General features: G+C 43.2%; 1 protein-coding gene across 1 annotated transcript in view; it reads left to right on the top strand.

Annotated features, from left to right (window-relative positions):
- RAB30 (RAB30, member RAS oncogene family) overlaps window positions 1-19,756 on the top strand; it is a 79,935-nt gene that overhangs the window by 45,198 nt on the left and 14,981 nt on the right. The window contains exon 2 of the mRNA XM_077776195.1: window positions 17,824-17,924. Coding sequence (XP_077632321.1) covers window positions 17,832-17,924 — 93 coding nt within the window. The 5' untranslated portion in view covers window positions 17,824-17,831. The remainder of the gene's footprint in view (window positions 1-17,823; window positions 17,925-19,756) is intronic.

Raw genomic sequence — 19,756 nt, 5'->3', positions numbered from 1 at the left:
AAAAAAAAAAAAAAAGGATGCACTTATGAGTCAGAACAGATCTGGATTAGTATCCCAGCTTCCCAGACTACCAATTCTACTTTGGGTACATTATGAATTTTGTTAAGATTGAGTCTTCTTTTTTTTTTTTAAATATTTTTATTTATTTCTAGGAGAGAGAGAGACAGCGTGAGCAGGGGAGGGTCAGAGTGAGAGGGAGACACAGACTCTGAAATAGGCTCCAGGCTCTGAGCTGGCAGTCAGCCTAGAGCCCGACGCGGGGCTCAAACCCACGAACCACGAGATCATGACCTAAGCGAAAGTCGGATGCTTAACCGACTAAGCCACCCAGGTGCCCCGAGTCTTCTAGATCTTTGATCTTATAATTATGCCCCTTCTCTCTGCTCTCATCAGATTTACCCTCATCACTAGGTAATTCTCAGTAGCAAATAAGTATGCTCCGTTATTTCTTATCTGAAAATAAACAATGCCCCCACATCCAAAATTCCAAAATGTTTTCTAATTTTGTCTCTTAGCTATTGCCAAATAAATTCATTATGTAGTTTACTCCTCTGTTGACATTATATCCCCCTCTGTCTTCAAGTTTCTTTGTTCCTTTTCTCAGTAAAACTTACACGTTGTCCACAGTCTGGGCTTTGACACCTTTCCTCACTCTAATCTCTGCCCATTATTCCACCAGGACCATTGCCAGCGTCCGTCAATGAATGACCTTCATGTGGCCAAGTTGAAGACCACTGCTTTCTTTCAATCTTATTCATTTTCTCAGCAGCATTTGACAAGGCTGATTTCACTGTTTTCTTGGACTCTACTTTCCTGGGTCTCTTCCTACCACACTGGGCTCTCTTCCTTATCTCCTCCACCTCTAAATGGTAACGTGCTCCATGTTCTGAAATGGCCCCCTTCCCTTCTCTGAGGTAAAGAAGAGGTGTTGTCTTCTAATCCAATGACTTTCAATAACATCCATTTGTTTATGACCTTCAAATTTGTATCTTTATCCTCAGACTTCCTCTAGAAGTCCAGACTCATGTCCAGATAGATGTCTAAGAGGCATAGCACATTTAACATAGCCGAAAGTGAACTCTTGACTTTGTTTCTACCCAAAACTTGTTCTTCCTTCAATCTTCCCTGTCTTAATAAGTGGTGCTACTCTCTCCCCAAGGGCTCAAGCCAAAGTATCTATGCATTGCTTCTGATTTCTTTTTTTCTTCTCCATCATTATCCATTCCTTCAGCAAGTCTTATCTTCTCTGGCTTCAGAAACATTCCATAATTGATCTCCTTCCCATATCTCCATTATCAGCACCCTAGTCCAAGCCGTATCATCCTCCACCTAGACCACCTGCAGTGACCTCCTAACTAGACTCCTTGTTTCTGCTTGTATCCATACCATCATACCTTCCATTAGAGAGATCAGAGAAATCTTTAAAACTGTTCATCAGTTTGTGCTACACTCCCTACCTGCCCCCTTACAACAGGCCTCCCATTGCACTCAGAATGAAATCCATCCCCTGGCGGATCAAGGTCTCTGGACCTGCCCCACGTCTCTCTCTCTCAGCCCTCTTCTCGCAAACTGTGCACCAGCCTTATTGTGCTGGTTTTGGTTCCTGGAACTTGCCACGTCCATTCTCATTTTAGGGACTTTGCCCTAGCTTGTCCTTCAGTCTAAAATGCTCTTCTTCCAATCTGTATATGCTTGACTCTTTCTTGTTCAAATCTCATTGTAAATACAGTCACATCAGAGAGGATTTCTCTGACACCCCACCCTAAAATTGCCATCTAGGGGCGCCTGGGTGGTTCAGTCCATTAAGCATCCGACTTCTGCTCAGGTAATGATCTCGCAGTTCATAGGTTTGAGCACCACATCCAGCTCTGGGCTGACAGTTCAGAGTCTGGAGCCTGCTTTGGATTCTGTGTCTTCCTCTTTCTTTGTCCCTCCTCTGCTTGTTCTCCCTCTCATTCTCTCTCTCTTCTCTGTCTCTTTCTCTCAAAGATAAACATTAAAAAATTTAAAAAATAGAGTGTCTAGTCACTCTGTGCCTTCTTATTTTAATTCTCTACCTGCAGTTGTTGCTATCTGATATTTTTCTTGTTCATTAATGTATATGCTCATTTCTCCATTCATTCATTGCTCTGTTTACTGCCCAACTGGAATGTATACTCTACAAAGTGGGGGAACTTTGTCTGTTTATTGCTCTCTCTCCAGTCCTGTATCGGTACTTGCACACAGTAGATGCTCGCTACAATGTATGGGATGGGTTGAGCATGTTTTCCTCATCTGTAGAATGGAGAGCCTAATACTTACGTCTCAGCGTTGTTTAGGGCTTACACTGTCAAACTTGATAATGCATGTGAAGTGAATAGTTCTATGTCCAGCATATTGTATTTAATAAATAGAAAATATATTATTTTTTAAGTGGACTTATTATGAGAGAGAGGGATAGGAAGAGTGAGTGGAGGAAGGACAGAGAGAATAGGAGAGAGAAGAATCCCAAGCAGGCTTTGCACTGTCAGCACAAAGCCTGATGCAGGGATTGAACTCACAAACTGTGAGATCATGACTGAGCTGAAGTCAGACGCTCAACTGACTTAGCCACCCAGGTGCTCCCAAAATAGATTATTTTTTAAGCATCTGGCTCATTATAGACATTCAACAAAGATGAATTCTTTTTCTTACAGCCTGGGTCCCCTGTAGTATTTTATATTGAGACAGTTTACACTCTTTAAAAGGTGAAAAGTACTTCCCAATCAACTGTAACTCAACACTTTTCCTTAAAGAAAAAGTTTAAAAAGTACTGTTCAATGAATAGTCAACATCAACTAGTTTAGAACCATTGTTAAGGTCACTTCTGTCCCCATCCCCTAATATACACAGAGACAACTACATGATAACAAGGTTTGGCTTTCTTCTGGGAGATCATGATTCTCTTCTTCTCTTTGGTTATATGATCTTTTCCAATTAACTCTCTTTAGAGTCAGTGTTTTGGGATCTGACTCCCAAATCCTGGTGTTTAGGTTTTCTGAATAGCGTTCCCAGCTTTTGTGTGTTCTGATCAGAATTTATTTTGCTTTTATTTAATAAATATTTAGGATCAACTGAGTGCCAGGCAATGGGGATACAGTTAAACATTCATAGGGGCCTCTGTCTTTAAGGTCTAGTGGGGGAAACAGGATACATAAATCAGTGAGGATACTAAAGTGTCTATGAAGAGAGTCTCAGTAGAACATAGTGGAGGCACAAAGGCGGGAGTGGCTAATCCACATGCAGGAGGAAGGAATGTTCCAGAAATCTGTATCTGCTCATCACCCAACAAGGAGAGAATGGCTGTGTAAGCAAAGATGGGGAGGGATGAACCTGCCTTGGGGTCTGCCCTCTGGGAGCCTGGCATGGCTATGTGATCGCAGTGGCAGTGGTAACTCAAAGGTCACAGGAAACAGCTAGAGAGATGGCCAGGACCTAGGTTATGGATGGCTCTGTATGCCCTGCTAGAGAACTTGAACTTTATCCAACAATAGCAATAACAGGAACAGCACCTAACATTTACTAAGTGCTTCCTATCTGCTAGACTTTATTCCTTGCTTTTTATGAATTGCTTTAATATGCGCCATAATCTTACGAGGTACGTACTGTTATCATCCCTGTTTACACATAAAGAGACACAGGAACCAAGAGGAATAGGGAACCTGCCCAAGGCCACTCAGCACGTAAAGGGCAGAGGCAGGACTCGGTTAGGCCGTTTGGCTCAGAAGTTTGCCCTCTTCACCAGGGCACTGTACTTCCTCTCGCAGACAGCTTTGTGTGAGCCACCGGCACCCCCAAGGAGACGAAGCGTGGGATTGACGTGGTCACGTTGTTGCAGTGGAATTGCACTGCATCTTGTACATGGGTTAGCTGCTAAAAGCCTCTAAGGCAAAAAATGCAGCTACCTTCCTCCTTGAAGTGAGGAGTATTTGAGCGAGGTTGGCCTCATAAGCAGTGGCATCTCGTGTCCCGCTCAGCCCAAGGCCTCAGCTTTTCCCCTAGCCTTGGGACAGAGGGCAGTCTCTGGTAGAATGCATGGAAGAGATGACTAGTTGGTGTGTGTGGAGGGGCCCTGTTGTTCAAAAAGCACAGAAGTGCCACACCCCTGCAGAAACTGAGCGCCTCCGCAGCTCAGCCTCCCCTCTCACTCTTGCCAGGGCCCGCGCTCACTTCATGGGCAGCAGAGAGCCCAGGCACTGCTTAGTGAGTTTCCCTGTCTCCGTGTCTCTCCCCGGAGGAGCCCCTGTGACATGGAGGGAGAACAGGGCTGTGGCTGCCAAGGTATGAGAGGTTGGCCTCAGTGAAGTCAGGACAGCTGGACTGGAGAATAAGGATGTGAGAGATAAAAAGGAGGTGAAATATTCCAGACCTCGTGACCGATTGGATTTGTTCCCTTCACGCTTTTTTTCTGATCTGAAAACTTGGTACATCATTGTATTTTTTGTCTTCCAAGTCTGGTAAAAGTCCTTCTAAATTTCCCACTATGTCAGCCTTGGTAATACAGTATTCTCGCTGCTCCTGACCCGTGACTATTGAAATAGACCGCTGTAAGTGTTTATGGAACTTTGATCAATCCATCTCCTGTGACAACGGTGCAATACGTCTGTTTTTTGTTTACAAATAGATGTTGTGTTAGGTAAGTTCTCTTGAAAGCACTTGAAAAAAACCCACTGCTATGTTCTTTTGCAGGACTTATGGTAATTTCACTGATTATTTTTTTAAAAATTGAATTGATTTTATAACTGCTGTAAAGAAAACACTGGCATGATTATAGTGAGAAAAACCAAACCAAACCACCCCGTGCATAAGAAAAAGAGACAGGGAGGAGTAACATGTCAAAATGCTGACAGGAGTTGTGTTCCTTTTGGTAATTTATTTTCCTCTTTTCTGTGTTTTCCAAGTTTTAAAAAATGTGTGTATGGTGCATACAAAAACTTGTAAAAAAAAAAAAGGACAAAACTTAAAAAGTTTTCTGTAATCCCATAATCCTAACATGACATGCTCTTATTTTTAAAATGTCCTTGTTCACATACATGATTATTGTTCATAGCTGCAGTCCTGACAAATGAAGCTTTGTGTATTCTTTTTATTTTATAGCCTATTGCCAACATTATTTCATATTTCCACATAGTTTTCATAATTGGCATTTCTAATGGCTGCCCCACATTCCATGGTGTTGATGTTCCGTACTGAACTATCCCTTGTTGGACATTTGGATTGTTTCCAGTTCTTGTAGATAAGATGTAATGAACATTTTTGTACATTTAGCATTTTGAGTTTGTTCAGTTATTTCCTTAAAGTGGCTTCCCAGCAGTGAGCTCACAGCATGAAAGGTTTGAACTCTGTTACGGCTTTTGGTTTGTACCTAGTAAGAGCCTGTTGTCTAGAAGAGCCAACTGAATGTGGATGGTCACTAGCTGTGTACATGTGTGTCTGTCCCATGTTCCCCTCACTAGTATTGAGCCTCTATGATATTTTTTAATTAATTTTTTAAATATTTATTCATTTTTGAGAGACAGAGTCAGAGCATGAGTGGGGGAGGGTTAGAGAGATTGAGAAAGAGAAAGAGAGAGGGAGACACAGAACCTGAAGCAGGCTCCAGGCTCTGAGCTGTAAGCAGAGCCCGATCTGGAGCTCGAACTCATGGACGGTAAGATCATGACCTGAGCTGAAGTCAGACAGTCAACTGACTGAGCCACCCAGGTGACCAGAACCTCTATGATATTTTAATAAGGTATATTATTTCTGTCATGTTTATTGAAGAAAACCTTTAAAAAGATGTATATAAAGAAAACAAATTATCTATAATCCCACTACTCAGAGGTAAGCATTTTAAAAAGGTACTTTCTTCAAAGTATATATTTCATAATGTTACATCATGTGGCTCAAAAAATTCAAAACTATAACCTCTTTTCTATTTTTGGATAGTGATTTTGCTTCTCTCTCCATTCTGGGATCAATTCTAAGTAATACTGGAATGAACTTGTGAATAAATCTTTGTACACATCTTGGAATGATTCCTTAAGAAATTCCCAGAAGCAGAATTGTTGGATCAAAGATTATGGACATTGCGAAGGTTTTTGAAGAATATTGAAAACTTGCTGTTGAAGAAAGCGGTGCCACTTTATATACTTCACCTGTTTAGAAGTCCATGGCAGGCTGGCTGGGTGACAGCTAAGCCTTGGGCTAGGTCTGAGCCAGATTGCTGTGGTAGGGACAAAGTTATGCCAAGGGGGGAATTCAAGCTACATTTCTGACAGAACATCTCTAGGCACTGATGACAGATGGCTTATGGCATGCTGTGTATGTCCCTGTGTCTTGGGTGGCCATGTTGAGTGAGAATTTCTACTCTATCTTTTGCATAGGAATTTTCTAGAATGCAAATAATAAGATACTTTACAGGAAAGCACTTAGCAAACTTGAGGTGCTCTATAGAGGTAAAAGTATTGATAGTAATGGTAAGTGAGAAATCTACCCCTCCTTGCCCAGACAGGGCTGTTTCAAGGATGAAATGGCTGGTGTGTGTCAAGGACATAGGCTCTAGACAAATAGTCATTCTCCTGAGTGACACAGGAACTAGCACAAACTTGAGAGACCAACTTGGGAGAATTCCTGTATTTTATTCTTACCCGTCTGAGTCCCAGAGCATGGGGACATTTGCTTCCCCTTCACTTTTTCTCATGCTTCCAGTGAGGAGGGAATCTGTTTAAACAGCTGCAGGAAGGGTCCAGCCTGGAATGACAGTCTTCTGGCAGGGAGGGAGACACCTCTGTCCTTGAAAGGCCCTGGGTCCTTAAGGCTGAGGGAGGTGCTTGAGCCCACTTGTGGGCCACAGCCCTGCCCCCTGGCTGCCTGACCAGGGTGTTGTGTGCTCAGCCCAGAGGAGGAGACTGAAGGTGCCGATAAGGAGGCCCTTCCGGTCCAGCCAAACAGGCGCAGGAAAGCTTCTGCAGAGGGAAGATTAGACACAGCCCCCAACTTAGAGAACACAGAGGGGAGGGCGTTGGGACAAACCCCCGGAGCTCTTTGAGGGTGATATTGTTTGTTGTTGGAGAAGGATGACGGAGGGAGCCTGGCCTGCTTGTGCAGAAGACGGAAGCAGCACGTTGGGTTTGGAAAGGCTTTTTTTAGATCAGTTCAACAAACATGTTTTGCATATAGAAGCTCCCCATCTTGGAAAGGGATTAATGAATGGGAAAGGTAGCTTTCTTTTCCCCCAGGAAACAAGGTGCCAGGATTTCCTGGCGCATCCAAGACTCTTTGCCAAGCACCTGCGCCCCAGTGCTTTGGAACCAAACAAACTAGTGCTGCCTGGGGAGCTGACTGACTGGGGGCCCAAATGCCTCTGTCACAGTGGCTCTCCCTCCTCCCCTCACCTCTGAGGAAAATAAAATCTGTGCACAGTACAGTGATGCTTTCTTACTGTGGAAAGTGAAAGAGTGCCAGTTACTTCAGCAAGAGAATTCAGACATTTGCTTTGGTTAGTACTGATGAAATGCTGTTTCATGGATTCACTTTCATTTCCCTTACAGGCCTGGTTTTCCAAATCTATTGTGTATTTCTAGGAAATAGGAAAATATAAAAGGTAATATATACAAAGACTAAACTAAAATATTTTGTTGTCTTGCTTTCTGAGAATGATATTGTGGAGGCCTCAGGCCTACCTTATCTTTTATTTTTATTTTTCACGTGTATTAAAAAAATATTCCCAAGCACTGCTTTTGAGCTCTTTGCCATCCGTGGGTCCATGTCAGCCTCCCCTGGTGCTTATGCCTGTGGCCTTGCCCAGTAGGGATTTATATTTGTCAGACTTGTTTGTCCTAGAGGCAGATCTGCTTTAGAGTCAGGGGACCTTATGTGCTCTTTTGTCTCTCTTGTTCACATGCTGTATGGCTTGAGGCAAGTCACTCTTTGGATTCCAAATCCCATTTCTGTAAAATGAGGAGAACAAGATAGGCCCCTCCTCCCCCTTCCTCAGGAAGATTCTGTCTCAGAGTGCAGTGAGTAATTTCTGAGCTGTAATACATGATACAAATGTGTGAGAGTTTTGTTTTTACTGGCGAAATAAATAGACTACTGCTCTATCCGTTGGTTTTGGTTGTGATAGGATGGATGCTTGGTTTTGAAGGCCGTTGGTATGAAAGAATGAAGCCACCACGTAGGAACTGAGTGCTGGGACAGGGAGAGAAAGCAGTGGCACACAGAACGGCCCGGAAAGGACAACCCCTGAGGCTGGGTAGGGCATTCCTTCCCTGTCACGTGAAGGGGTGCAGCAGAGCAAAGAAAAGGACAGCAAGATAGAAACAGAGCACCCCGAACAGATTTTTTCTTAAATGACTTCTCTCACTGTTTTAAGAAAACCGTCCTGCCTTTCAAGCACTACCGCAGACCGGATGGAAGGTCGGAACACAATTTGTTAAGAGCTGGAGATTATTCCCTTTCCTAGAGCTGGAAACTACAGCCTCTCCAGAGGCAAACACTGTTAGTAGTATTCTTTAATATCTTTCCGGAGATATTTTATGCTTATACAGATAAATAATTGAATGCCCTCTTTTCATACCATACACACCATTTCCTACCTTGCCTCTTTAGCTTAATGCATCTTGCAGATGTCCACGGCAGGCCGCATAGTATAGTGATGTATAGTTGTCATAATCTTACAACCATTTTCCTGCTGATGGACTTTCAGGTTGTTTTCATATTTGTTAGTACAAACTTTGTTGCAATGAATATCCTACTACATGTGTCTTTGTACACATGTATTATGTAAGTAGAAGAGATTCATTCGGAGAAGTCGAATTACTGGGTCAGAGGGTTTGTAATAGCCTTTTTAGTTTTAAATCAATATTGCCCTCCATAGAGGTTGCATTGATTTACTTCCTACCAGTGGTATACACGTGCCCCATTTCTCTGTACTCCCATACAGAGTGAACTTTGCCAGTCTGAAATGAAAAATGGCTTCTGATTATGAATTTACTATAGTTTCCCTTATAAATTATAATCTTAATTGTTTAGAATTATAATTATAAAATAGAGTTTGAATTTACTCAGGAGTAAAGCTGATCATTTAAAAAATATATAAGTGCCTTTTTATTACCCTTCTTGTAAACTGTCTGCTCATGTCCTTTGTTCATTTTTCTCTATTGACTTATTCAACTTTTCTTTTGATTTATAGGAATTCTTTAAGCATTTAAGGAAATTAGCCCTTAGTTACATGTATTTCAGATATTTTAATCAATTCCTCTTTTATTTTGCCATGCAGCATTTTTTTTTCTTTTTTCTAGAGAGAGAGAGAGAGTGTGTGTGTGTGTGTGTGTGTATGTGTGTGTGCAAAAGTCGGGGAGAAGGGCAAGGGAAAGAGAGAGAGAATCCCAAGCAAGCTCTACACTCAGCACGGAGCTGGATGCAGGGTTTAATCACATAACCCACAGATCATAACCTGAGCCGAAATCAAGAGCTAACACTTAACGGACTGAGCCACCTAGGCACCCCATGCCATGCAGAATTTTTTAAAAATTTAGTCAGTCAAGGGGCACCTGGGTGGCTCAGTTGGTAAGTATCCGACTCCAGCTCAGGTCATGATCTCACGGTTCGTGAGTTCAAGCCCCGCATCAGGCTCTGTGCTAACAGTTCAGAGCCTGGAGCCTGCTTCAGTTTTTGTGTCTCCCTCTCTGCCCCTCCACCACTCTTGCTCTGTCTTTCTCTGTCTCTCAAAAATAAGTGAATGTTTAAGAAATTAAAAAATTTAGTCAAATTGGTTGATCTATTTTATGGCCCTGATTTTGAGTAATCCGTAGAAAGCCTTTCATACTTTAAGATTTTCCATAGACCATGCTTTCTTCTAGTACTCTTATGTTTTCATTTTTCAAAATCCAAATCTTTAATCCATCTGGAATTTATTTTAGTATAAAGAATGAGACAGAGTTCCAACTTAATTTTTTCCCAGAAAGACGTGGGTTTTGAATCCTGGCAGTTTTACTCATTAGCTGTGTAATTTTGATGGAGGCTTACAGTTTCCTCTTCTGTAAGCTGGGAGTATTAATAATAGTACCCACCTCCTAGAGTTGTTGTGAGGATTAAATGAGTATGTACATGAAGGAGAGTATCTGGCACATAATAGCATTGAATTAAGTGTTAGCTATTATTATTATTATTATTATTATTATTATTATTATTATTATTAACAGTGATAGAATGTAAAATCCTTATATCCTAGGTGGCTAGGATGCAGAGGCCACCTTGCAAGTCACCAGTGTATGACTTAGGGTGACACTTCATTACCTAAACCATCAGTTTTCTCACTTGTATAATGAGTGCTAAGAACCAGCTCATGAGATTGTTGGCAGGTGCAGATTAGATCATGTCTGTGAGAGCATTTTGTAAACTGTAAAGGGCCACGTCAGAACGCTGGAGATTATGGCCCAGTGCATGAGGAGCAGCCATGGCACAGGTGGGTGTTTGACATCTCTGGCCAAGAAGAATGATTAACTTGCAATAACATGAAATTAGCAGCTTATGTAAAGCAAGTGAGCTTGCAGCAGTTGATTATAGTAATGTTTAGTAATTGCTTTCTAGTAATTAAGCACTAATGAGCTTCCTGAGACAGAACCTTGTTAGAGTGAAAGATCAAATGCTTGCAATTCAGTGTCTGCTTGAACGTGGCACTGGAATATGCTGACGTGAGTGTCTTGTTGAAGCATGGTTCTTGTCCTTAAGGACAGTACAGTAGGGGCAGTCAATGTGTGCAGCACAGCCGCCCGCACCAGGCAGGTGCACATGTGGAGATGTACTTAGAGGCTCACAGTGCTCTGGGATTGTCCAGAAGGGAGAGACTCACCCACAGAGCCCTGTGTGCCGGTCCGAACCTGGTCCCTGGAGTGTGACTCAGAGTCTAAAATACCCAAGCTCAGTAATACCTTCTTCAAATGCTACTTGTTGCCCTTTTTTATTCCTCCGTTTGTTGGTTTTGATTCATCAGGCTTATCTTATTTCTCATACCTTGCCGATCTCCCTCCACAGCTTCTGGGTAGGCATGATACTGTGTTTGGCGCCTCTGTTTCTACTAGATCTGACTACTTGAGTTTTCTCTGGGTAGTATTGCCCAGTAAATTTGAATTTCAGATAAACAGCTAATAAGTTTTTAGTATAAGTATGTGCCATGCAATATTTGGAACAAACTTACATTAAAGTTTATTCGTTGCTATCTGAAATTGAAATTTATCTGGGCCTTCCGTTCCCTTCCCCTTCTCCCTCTCTTACCCCTTCCTCTTCCCTTTCCCTTTTCCTTTCTTTATTTTATTTTCTTTCATGTAGCAACCCCACCTAGATGGCAGCCCTGATTTCAGATGCTATAAAATAATGTTTACTACATAGCAAAGGATTTTTTTGTTGTTGTTAAAAGATGTTGGATGAGAAAAGAACTCTCAGCTAAAATCACATATGGTAAATCCTGGGTCATGATGGGAATTTTTAGAACTTTTAGAACCTTTTAAATATTATTTAAGTTTATTTGTGAGAGAAAGGGGGAGGGCAAAGAGAGGGGGAGAGAGAGAATCCCAGGCAGACCACATGCTGTTAGCGCAGAGCCCGATGTAGGGCTTGAACTCATGAACCATGAGATCGTGACCTGAGCTGAAACCAAGAGTCGGACACTTAACTGACTGAGCCACCCAGGCATCCCTAGAATTTTTTAAATCTTCGAGATTGAGTGATAGTATGTAGTATTTCTCAAAGCTTGGTCACTGTGAAGCTTTCCTTCTGCCACCCCTTTCTGGAGTATTTAGGTTCACGGGAGCAAATGTTGAATGAATGCTGAGGGTCTTTGGTAGTCAGTTTTGTTTGTAGACCGAGTTCTGATTTCTCTAGAAAACAAAAAATTCTGCATAATGTTATAATTGTTTTTGTCTTTAAAATCTATACATTTGAAAAGCTATACATGTACAGGTCAGTGTATATAAACAAAATAACTAGAAGGATGTATACCAAAATGTTAAATGTATGTTATCCCCACGCAGAGGTATGGTTATGGAAAGACACTATAAGTGATTTTCTCTTCCTTCTTCTTTGGCTGTATTTTCTGCAATCAGTATATGTAATGCTGTCATATATGACTCTTGTCAAGTATGACATTTGATGATTATATTTTGTGAATGTCACTTTCCATGCATTATCTTATTTGTCTGTCAAGCAACTCGGTGACTGTCATAGTAGATTCTGTTATCCTCATTTTATGGGTGAGGAGACTTTACACAGCTCTTCCGCAGACCCAGGTCTCTTGGTGTCATTACCCATGCTGCCTCTCTGGCATGAGAGAATGGCCCCACACACTGTCCTGAGAAGGGCCGTGGCACCTCTTTACCCAAACCCCCCAGTTTACAGTTCAAGGTTGAGACCCTGAAAGTGTAAAGGACTTGAATGAGACATGTGATTTTTTGAACAAAGACAAGCTCCCCAAAATATAATTTTCTGGAGTGGTACTGGGCGAGGGGATGAGGCCACCATTTACCAGAAGCCTTGACTTTATCTGTTATACTGAGCCCAGATGGGTGAGGGGAGAAATGTACTGTGCAACAGGGAATACAGTGTGTGTTTTTTTTTTTAATAGTTTATTGTCAAATTAGTTTCCACATAACACTCAGTACTCATCCCCACAAGTGTCCTCCTCCATGCCCATCCCCCCCTCCCCCCACATCCATCAGTCCTCAGTTTTTGTCAGCATTCAAGAGTCTCTCATGGTTTGCCTCTCTCCCTTTCCCCCACCATTTCCGCCCTTCTTCTCCCCCTTGTTCCTCCGTCAAGTTCCTCCTAATCCTCCTATACGTGCAAACATCTGATATTTGTCCTTCTCTGCCTGACTTATTTCGCTCAGCATAACACCCTCAAGGTCCATCCATGTTGCTACAGTGTGTTTTTTTTAAAGGTCACTTTGATAAATGGTTTATGTTGCCAAAATCACATTGCTTTAGAATGTTTTCTTTTCATAGTACACCTCATTTACTGTATCTTTTTTAAATGCATTTTTTTCTTTTCCTCATCTATTTTTCCTGTGAATCTTATTCACATATCCATTTATTTAGAGCTACTTTGGTGATTATGATGTTTGGGGTTTTGCGGGTTTATCTGAGTAGTATTCCTGTTTGTTGCCTCATGCCCAGTACTTAGTTACATGGATGAATGAATTGTGGGAGTGGTATTTAGGGGAAAGTCAGGGTCCAGCTCCTCAAAGAGACCTTGGGTCAGAGGACACTGTGAGGTGTAATGCTTGTGTGATCTGGAATCAGTGTGTGGCCCTATCAGTGTGGGTGTGCTGCTTCGAGAGGAGGGAGATTCTAGAACATTGCAGTTCACAGGCATTGAGGGGTTCCATTCAACTGAGTCTCCGGCCCTTAGGACAAGTCAGCAGTGCTGTCTACCGCGGGACAGGGACAGCAGCATCCTACTTCAGGAGGAGCCAGGCTTTGGAGTCAGATCTGGGGATAATAATGATATCACCTCCTAGGATTGTTGTGGGGATTAAATGAGTACCCACATGTGGAAGAGTGCCTGGCACATTATAAGCGTCAAATGAGTGTCAGCGATTATTATCGTTGACAATGATAGAATGTAAAATCCCAAGAATAGGACACCTGGGTGGCTCAGTCAGTTAAGTGTACAACTTCAGCTCAGGTCATGATCTCATGGTTTGTGAGTTTGAGCCCTGCACTGGGCTCCGAGCTGGCAGTGCAGAGCCTGCTTGGGTCTCTCTCTCTCTCTCTTTCTTCCTCTCTCCCTCTCTTTCTGCCCTTCCCCCCACTCTCTTCTGCTCTCTCTCTCTCAAAATAAATAAATTAAAAAAAACAAACTAAAAACAATCCCTAGAATAGTGCTTGGTCAGTAGCATATCTTTTGACATGTTTGCTCCTCAGACAAGGTGTGACTTTTGTTGTCAACTTAGCGCTGCGTGTCACTAACTGATTCTGAATGGGTTTCCCCCTCCTGGGATGCTCTCGCCATGGTGACTGGCAGTGCCAGAGCTGTTACCTTACTTACCAGTCAGAAGGGCTTCCTCACAGCATAGTTTTCAGAGAATCCTGTGAGCTTTTCAGTCAGCAATGTGTTTTCTATTAGAGACAGCACGGTGACCACAGCAGGTAACCCGTAGTGTGCAGTCCAGCCGTAGCCACAGACAGCCCGTGTTTTCAAAGAGACCAAACACTTTCCCCCAGAGCTTTATTTAAAAACAACAACAGTATTCAACAGAGCATTAAAGTAATTTCTTATAGAAAGGAGAAGGGCCTTAATTTATCCTCTGTGGCTCTCTCCAGGTGGTAGCCACATGAGATTTGACTGTCAGCATTGACTCTGACCAAGTAATTCTTCCCCTTCTTTCCCTGAAGGTGCAGAATTTCAACACCTCTTAGGAACCTGGTTTCTCAGGCCTTTAAATTTGGACATTCTCTGACTTCTCTGCCTTGTGTCTTGGGCCTCTGCCAAAGATGGAGGAGTAAATGTGTGGCAAACAGTCCACGCACAGAAGGACACTGTCCAGTCCTGTGCTGCCTGTTCACTGGCTTATGAAGGCAGCGAGTTGTGGGATGTGTGGGACCCAGGGAGCCCCACGTATTTGTGCTATCCCTGTCCCTATGTCTGAGTTCTGTTTTCTTCTCACTATTAAAGCTTTCTTGAATTTTAATGAACATACTGCATTCCTGAGTTTTTATCTGGAGTTTGTCCTTGATTCTTTTTTTTTTTTAATGTTTTATTTATTTCTGAGGGAGAGAGAAAGAGACAGCATGAGCAGGGGAGGGTCAGAGAGAGAGGGAGACACAGAATCTGAAGCAGGCTCCAGGCTCTGAGCTAGCTGTGAGCACAAAGCCCGACATGGGGCTTGAACCCATGAACCGTGAGATCATGAACTGAGCTGAAATCAGACGCTTAACCGACTGAGCCACCCAGGCGCCTCATTGATTCTTAATTAAAGTACTACAGTGTGGTGGCAAGAGTTTTGGATGTGAAGCCAGAAGGGAACATAAAAAGAAAATCATATTTTATTGAGTGCTTGCCCTTTATCATTCAATTCATCAGATCTTTCTTAAGCTCTTGCCACAAACCAGGCATTGGGAAAGGCACTGCACGTAGTGTGTTAAAGACGTCCATGAGGGCTTAGACCCAGGCTACCTGGGTCTGCATTTCAGCTCCACCAGTTAAGTGAGACCTTAACAGCTTCTTATTTAACTTCTCTTGTGTCTCAGTATCACCATCTGTCAAGTTAGGATGCTAATGGTGTTCACCTGTTAGGAGTGCTATGAGGATTAAATGAGTTAATAATATAGAATGAGATGGTGGTGACGGTGGCGGTGGTGATGGTGGCAGCAGCACAGATGACAGTGGGTCCGATGGGGAAGGGTTAGGATTGTGACTCAACCAGATAGACACATCATTGCTTTCATGCTGCTTATAGTCATGTGTGCGCACGTGTGTATATAGGGCGGAGGTGCTGAGGGATGGACTTGGAGCATAAGACAGATATAAATAAATCAGTACAGTAAAGCTTGGTGAGCATGACTATAGGACAGGGGAGGGTATCATGTGAGTGTCCAGCAGGGAGTCAGCCTCCTAATAGGTCAGAGAAGCATACTAGAGAGTGACCTTTTGGTGAAATTGAAAGCAGAAATAAAAGTTAGCTGGGCTGGGGGTGGTGAGGGGAGGTTGTGTTCTATGTTCTCGGCAGAAGGAACAGTGTATGTGAAAGTCTGAAGGGGAATGCAGCCCCATGCACTGAAGGAACTGAAGAAATCCAGTAAGCCTAGAGCACGTAGTATGAGCAGAGTGGTGAGAGGTCAGCTTGCAATGAAGGCAGAAGCCAGACCATGGAGAACAGCTGTCATACTGAGGAGTTCGGGTGACTAAGATCCAGATCTTTGGGGCTTTCCAAGAATTCCTTCAAACATTACAATTAGCCCCATTTTGTTAATGGGGAAGTTGAGGCTCCAAAAATTCTTCACTTATTCAGAGGCATAGACTTGAAGATAGTAGAGCCAGGATTTGAACCTAAATTCTCTCTAGCTCCAAAGCTAGAATTCTTTTGATGACAACCTGTGCCTTCTCAACTTGAACTCTGGCTGTTAGCTTTATGACTTCAGGCTACCCTCAGTTTACTCACCTGTAAAATAGGTGACATTAATAAATGCCAGCCTCAGAGACTTGTAAAGACAAATGGAAATATACCTAAGGTGCCAAGTATAGTGCCTGGCACATTAGTGAATTCAACAACGGGGGACCCTTGACAGAGAACTGTTTTTCCTTCACAGGCCCAGTAAACTGAGAGAGAACCCTTGAGCTGCCATATGCATATTGGCCTGGTTGTCAGTTATCTTTCCAAGGATGAGTTAAAACCCACATAGAAATCATCTCTGCACATAGGGAATCTCCTCCACCTAGCTACTTGACAGGGCTCACTGGAGTGAGAGCTTCAGCTCTGCCGAGTAGGCGTGATCCTGAGGCTCTGTCCAGCTCTCCCAAGCACCCTTCCCCTCATAGGCTCAGTGAGTGTTCTTTTCCTCTTCTTCCAGAGCCCACCAGGCTTGCTCTGCCTGCGCCTTATGAAATGAGTTCCACTGCTGGTTTGAAATATATTTGACTTTGTGGTTGTTGTCTGACTTTTCTCACATTAGTCCAGGACACAGACTGTCTCATCTCTGTGTTTCCTACCATGATTTGCCCAGTACTATAGTAGGAACCCAATAGATAATAATGGTTTTCACCAGAATAGAACTTTGTGCATACGAAGGTTCTTCTGGAGATTTTTTAAAAAAATCTTTACAATTGTCCTCTGAAGTAGAGCATGTAGTATTCTTTTCAACACAGTTGGAGAAACTAAGGCTTATACTCAAGCAGTAGACCTACTAATTAACTTTTTAATTCTACAGCGTAGACATTTACTAAATATAACTGCCCCACACATGGCCTAGGGAAGTAGAGCTAAAAGATATAATCCTTTCCCTCAAGGATGAAGCAGACACTTGGTTTTAGGACAGAGGGATGATGAAAGTGTTTGACTTTATTTGGGGGAGAGCAGTGAATTCAGAGAAAAAGAGATGCTTATATTGGGCTTTACAGGATTGACTTGGTGGCGCAGAAAGGGCAGGAGGGAGGGCATCCTGGGCAGAGGGAGTGACACATGCCACAGCCCATGGGAATGAGGAGCCAGGCACTTTGGAAGGTGCTGTGGTGTCAGCCTGGCTGGCAGGAGGCCGTGCGGTGGAGGTAGGGGGAAAGATGGCGTAACTCCCACGGTGAAGACTCCAACTCATCCAGGACTTACGGGGGACTGCGAGATTTCTTCCTAGTTCCTTCCCTTCAATCAGTGTCCCCGTCCGTTGACATTCTTCCCAGGGACACACACCACATGTGCATAAACCACTTAGAAGCTTTGGATGGGCTCTCCTTTGTCCCTGCTTCCTTGCATCCCCAGCTTGTCTGCACATGGGTTTGTAATCTCCTTTCAATGCTGAAAGAAAACAGATCCTGCCACACAAGTGACCTGTGACCCCACGACTTGGAAGAATAAAGGTTACCAGGTGAAAGGCCATTGGTATCATTTGCACTCTGTGGCATGAGGTAACTGGGAAGGAATAAAGTTCATCTGTGACCAAACACCTGTGTTCCTGTCTCGCCGGCGAGATCACCGTTAATCTGAAGAGCATTAAATTGCTCTTCGAATGAGTCAGATCCGTGGTTCCCGAGGAGACGAGGCTGGCACAGCTTGTGCTCTGTGGGCAAGTCTGACCAGGCCCCATCTCACTCTCGCCTGTGTTTGCCTTGCAGCTGTGTAAATGAGTATGGAAGATTATGATTTCCTGTTTAAAATTGTTTTAATTGGCAATGCTGGTGTGGGGAAGACGTGCCTAGTCCGACGATTCACTCAGGTAAGAGAACTTGAAGTCCAGAGTTGGGTTTCTCAGCCTGGCCTGTGGGGTCAGGGGAGCCTAAGGGGGTGGGTGTGTGGACCCTACGCCGGCCTCTTGGCTGCCGGTTCTTAACGTGCCCTTTGTGCACCAGCTTTATAGCCTTGACCAGAGTTTTGGAACCATCTCAAGGGAGCATGGCTGTGTGGGTCACCACCAATCAATCCTGCTGCAGCTCTTGTTGCTTCCTTTGTGAAAGGGGCAAGTGGTTTTGCTTTTGGTGTGCTATACAAAACAGATTGTTAAATTAAAAATAGATTATCAGTTAACAGTCTAAAGGTGTTAACCAAATGAGTATGGACCTCAGACTAAATATTAATTTTAAAGTTTATTTATTTATTTATTTAGAGAGCATGTGCACACGAGTGGGGGGGGTGGTGGTCAGAGAGGAGGAGAGACAGAATTCCAAGCAGCCTCCACACCATCAGCGCAGAGCTCGATGCAGGGTTTGAACTTACAGACTGTGAGATCATGACCTGAACTGAGATCAGGAGTTGGATGCTTAACTGACTGCGCCACCCAGGCGCCCCTAAATATTAATTTTAAAAAAAACCTCAAATACAAATTAAGCCAATCAATCCCCTGTCTATGCCTTGTCACATCCTCCTAGCCAACTGGATGAGTCATTTTGGTTTAGAACCAAATATGCTGATGTTTTTAAGTCTATTAAACAGGAATGAAATGAGAACAGTGAAGGACTATTTACACAAAATTAAATATTCCCCCCGGGTTGAGTCCTTATCGTAGGATCTAAGTACAAGTTCCCATTGGGGCTGCTGTTGTTTTGAGAATTACTGCCAGAGATTATATGCCTGTTTTGTACAGAAATGAGTGAGAAATTATTCTGAAGTTGACCTTCTTTTGTGTTTTCCTTGAAAAAATATGAATGGCATCCTTTTCAGGATTATGATGCAGGCGTCTTGCATTTTCAGATAATGCTAGTTGGGGAAGCTGAGACTAGCTGTGCTAAGGCATTGGACAGCTGGGTGCCCTGGAGAGAGCACCGGCTTGAGTGTGGAGACTCCATCCTAGTCTCAGCTCTGCCCTGGCCCATCCTGTGGGCCTGGATAAGTTACCTCCTCTGCTGGGCCTCCCTGCCACACGTAAGGGGCCTGGTGATTTCCAAGGCCACTTCCAGCTCTGACAGTCTGTGGTTCTCTGCAGGACTAGAGAGGCAGGTTGGGTAACACAGACAGCTTTGGGGCAGAATCACCTTTGGAAATGCCAGGGCCTTTCCCATGGTAAATGAACCCGAAATAGAACTCATGCTTTTTACTAAGCCTGGGCCCCGGGAAATCAAAAGTAAGAAGCTACCAGGCATCTGGGCTTAGTGAGCCTCCGCCGTGGTGTTTTACTGGAAACTCTGACTGGTTTTACTTCCACTTAATGGTAATCTTTTCTGCTTTTGGCAGGAGAACGAGACTGCAGAGATGTAGAGGAGTTTTTAGGACCTTTATCAAAAGTTCCCGTGACCTTGTTTTATTACTGAAAGATCCCTTAGAGATTATTCAGCCTGCTTCTCTCATTACACAGATGGAAAACTGAAGTCTACAGGGACAAAATGACTTCTTAGCATCGTATGTCGTGTTAGTGGCAAGGCTAGGATTAGAACCCAGCTCTCCTGCTTCTCAGCCTGACTGTTTTTATTTTCCGTGTGTCCTAACCTTCTGAGACCGTAGGAATATGGCTTTTCTCTTTAAAAAGCATAAACGTTGTCATTAAAGGTAAAAATGCTTCCATTTTTGAGCATTGATTTTTACCAATAAGCACAACTATTACCATTTTCTTTTCTC

The sequence above is a fragment of the Crocuta crocuta genome, unplaced genomic scaffold (genome assembly GCF_008692635.1).
Source record: "Crocuta crocuta isolate KB4526 unplaced genomic scaffold, BGI_CrCroc_1.0 scaffold332, whole genome shotgun sequence".
Classification (NCBI taxonomy): Eukaryota; Metazoa; Chordata; class Mammalia; order Carnivora; family Hyaenidae; genus Crocuta; species Crocuta crocuta.
This window is presented reverse-complemented; position numbering and strand designations above follow the sequence as displayed.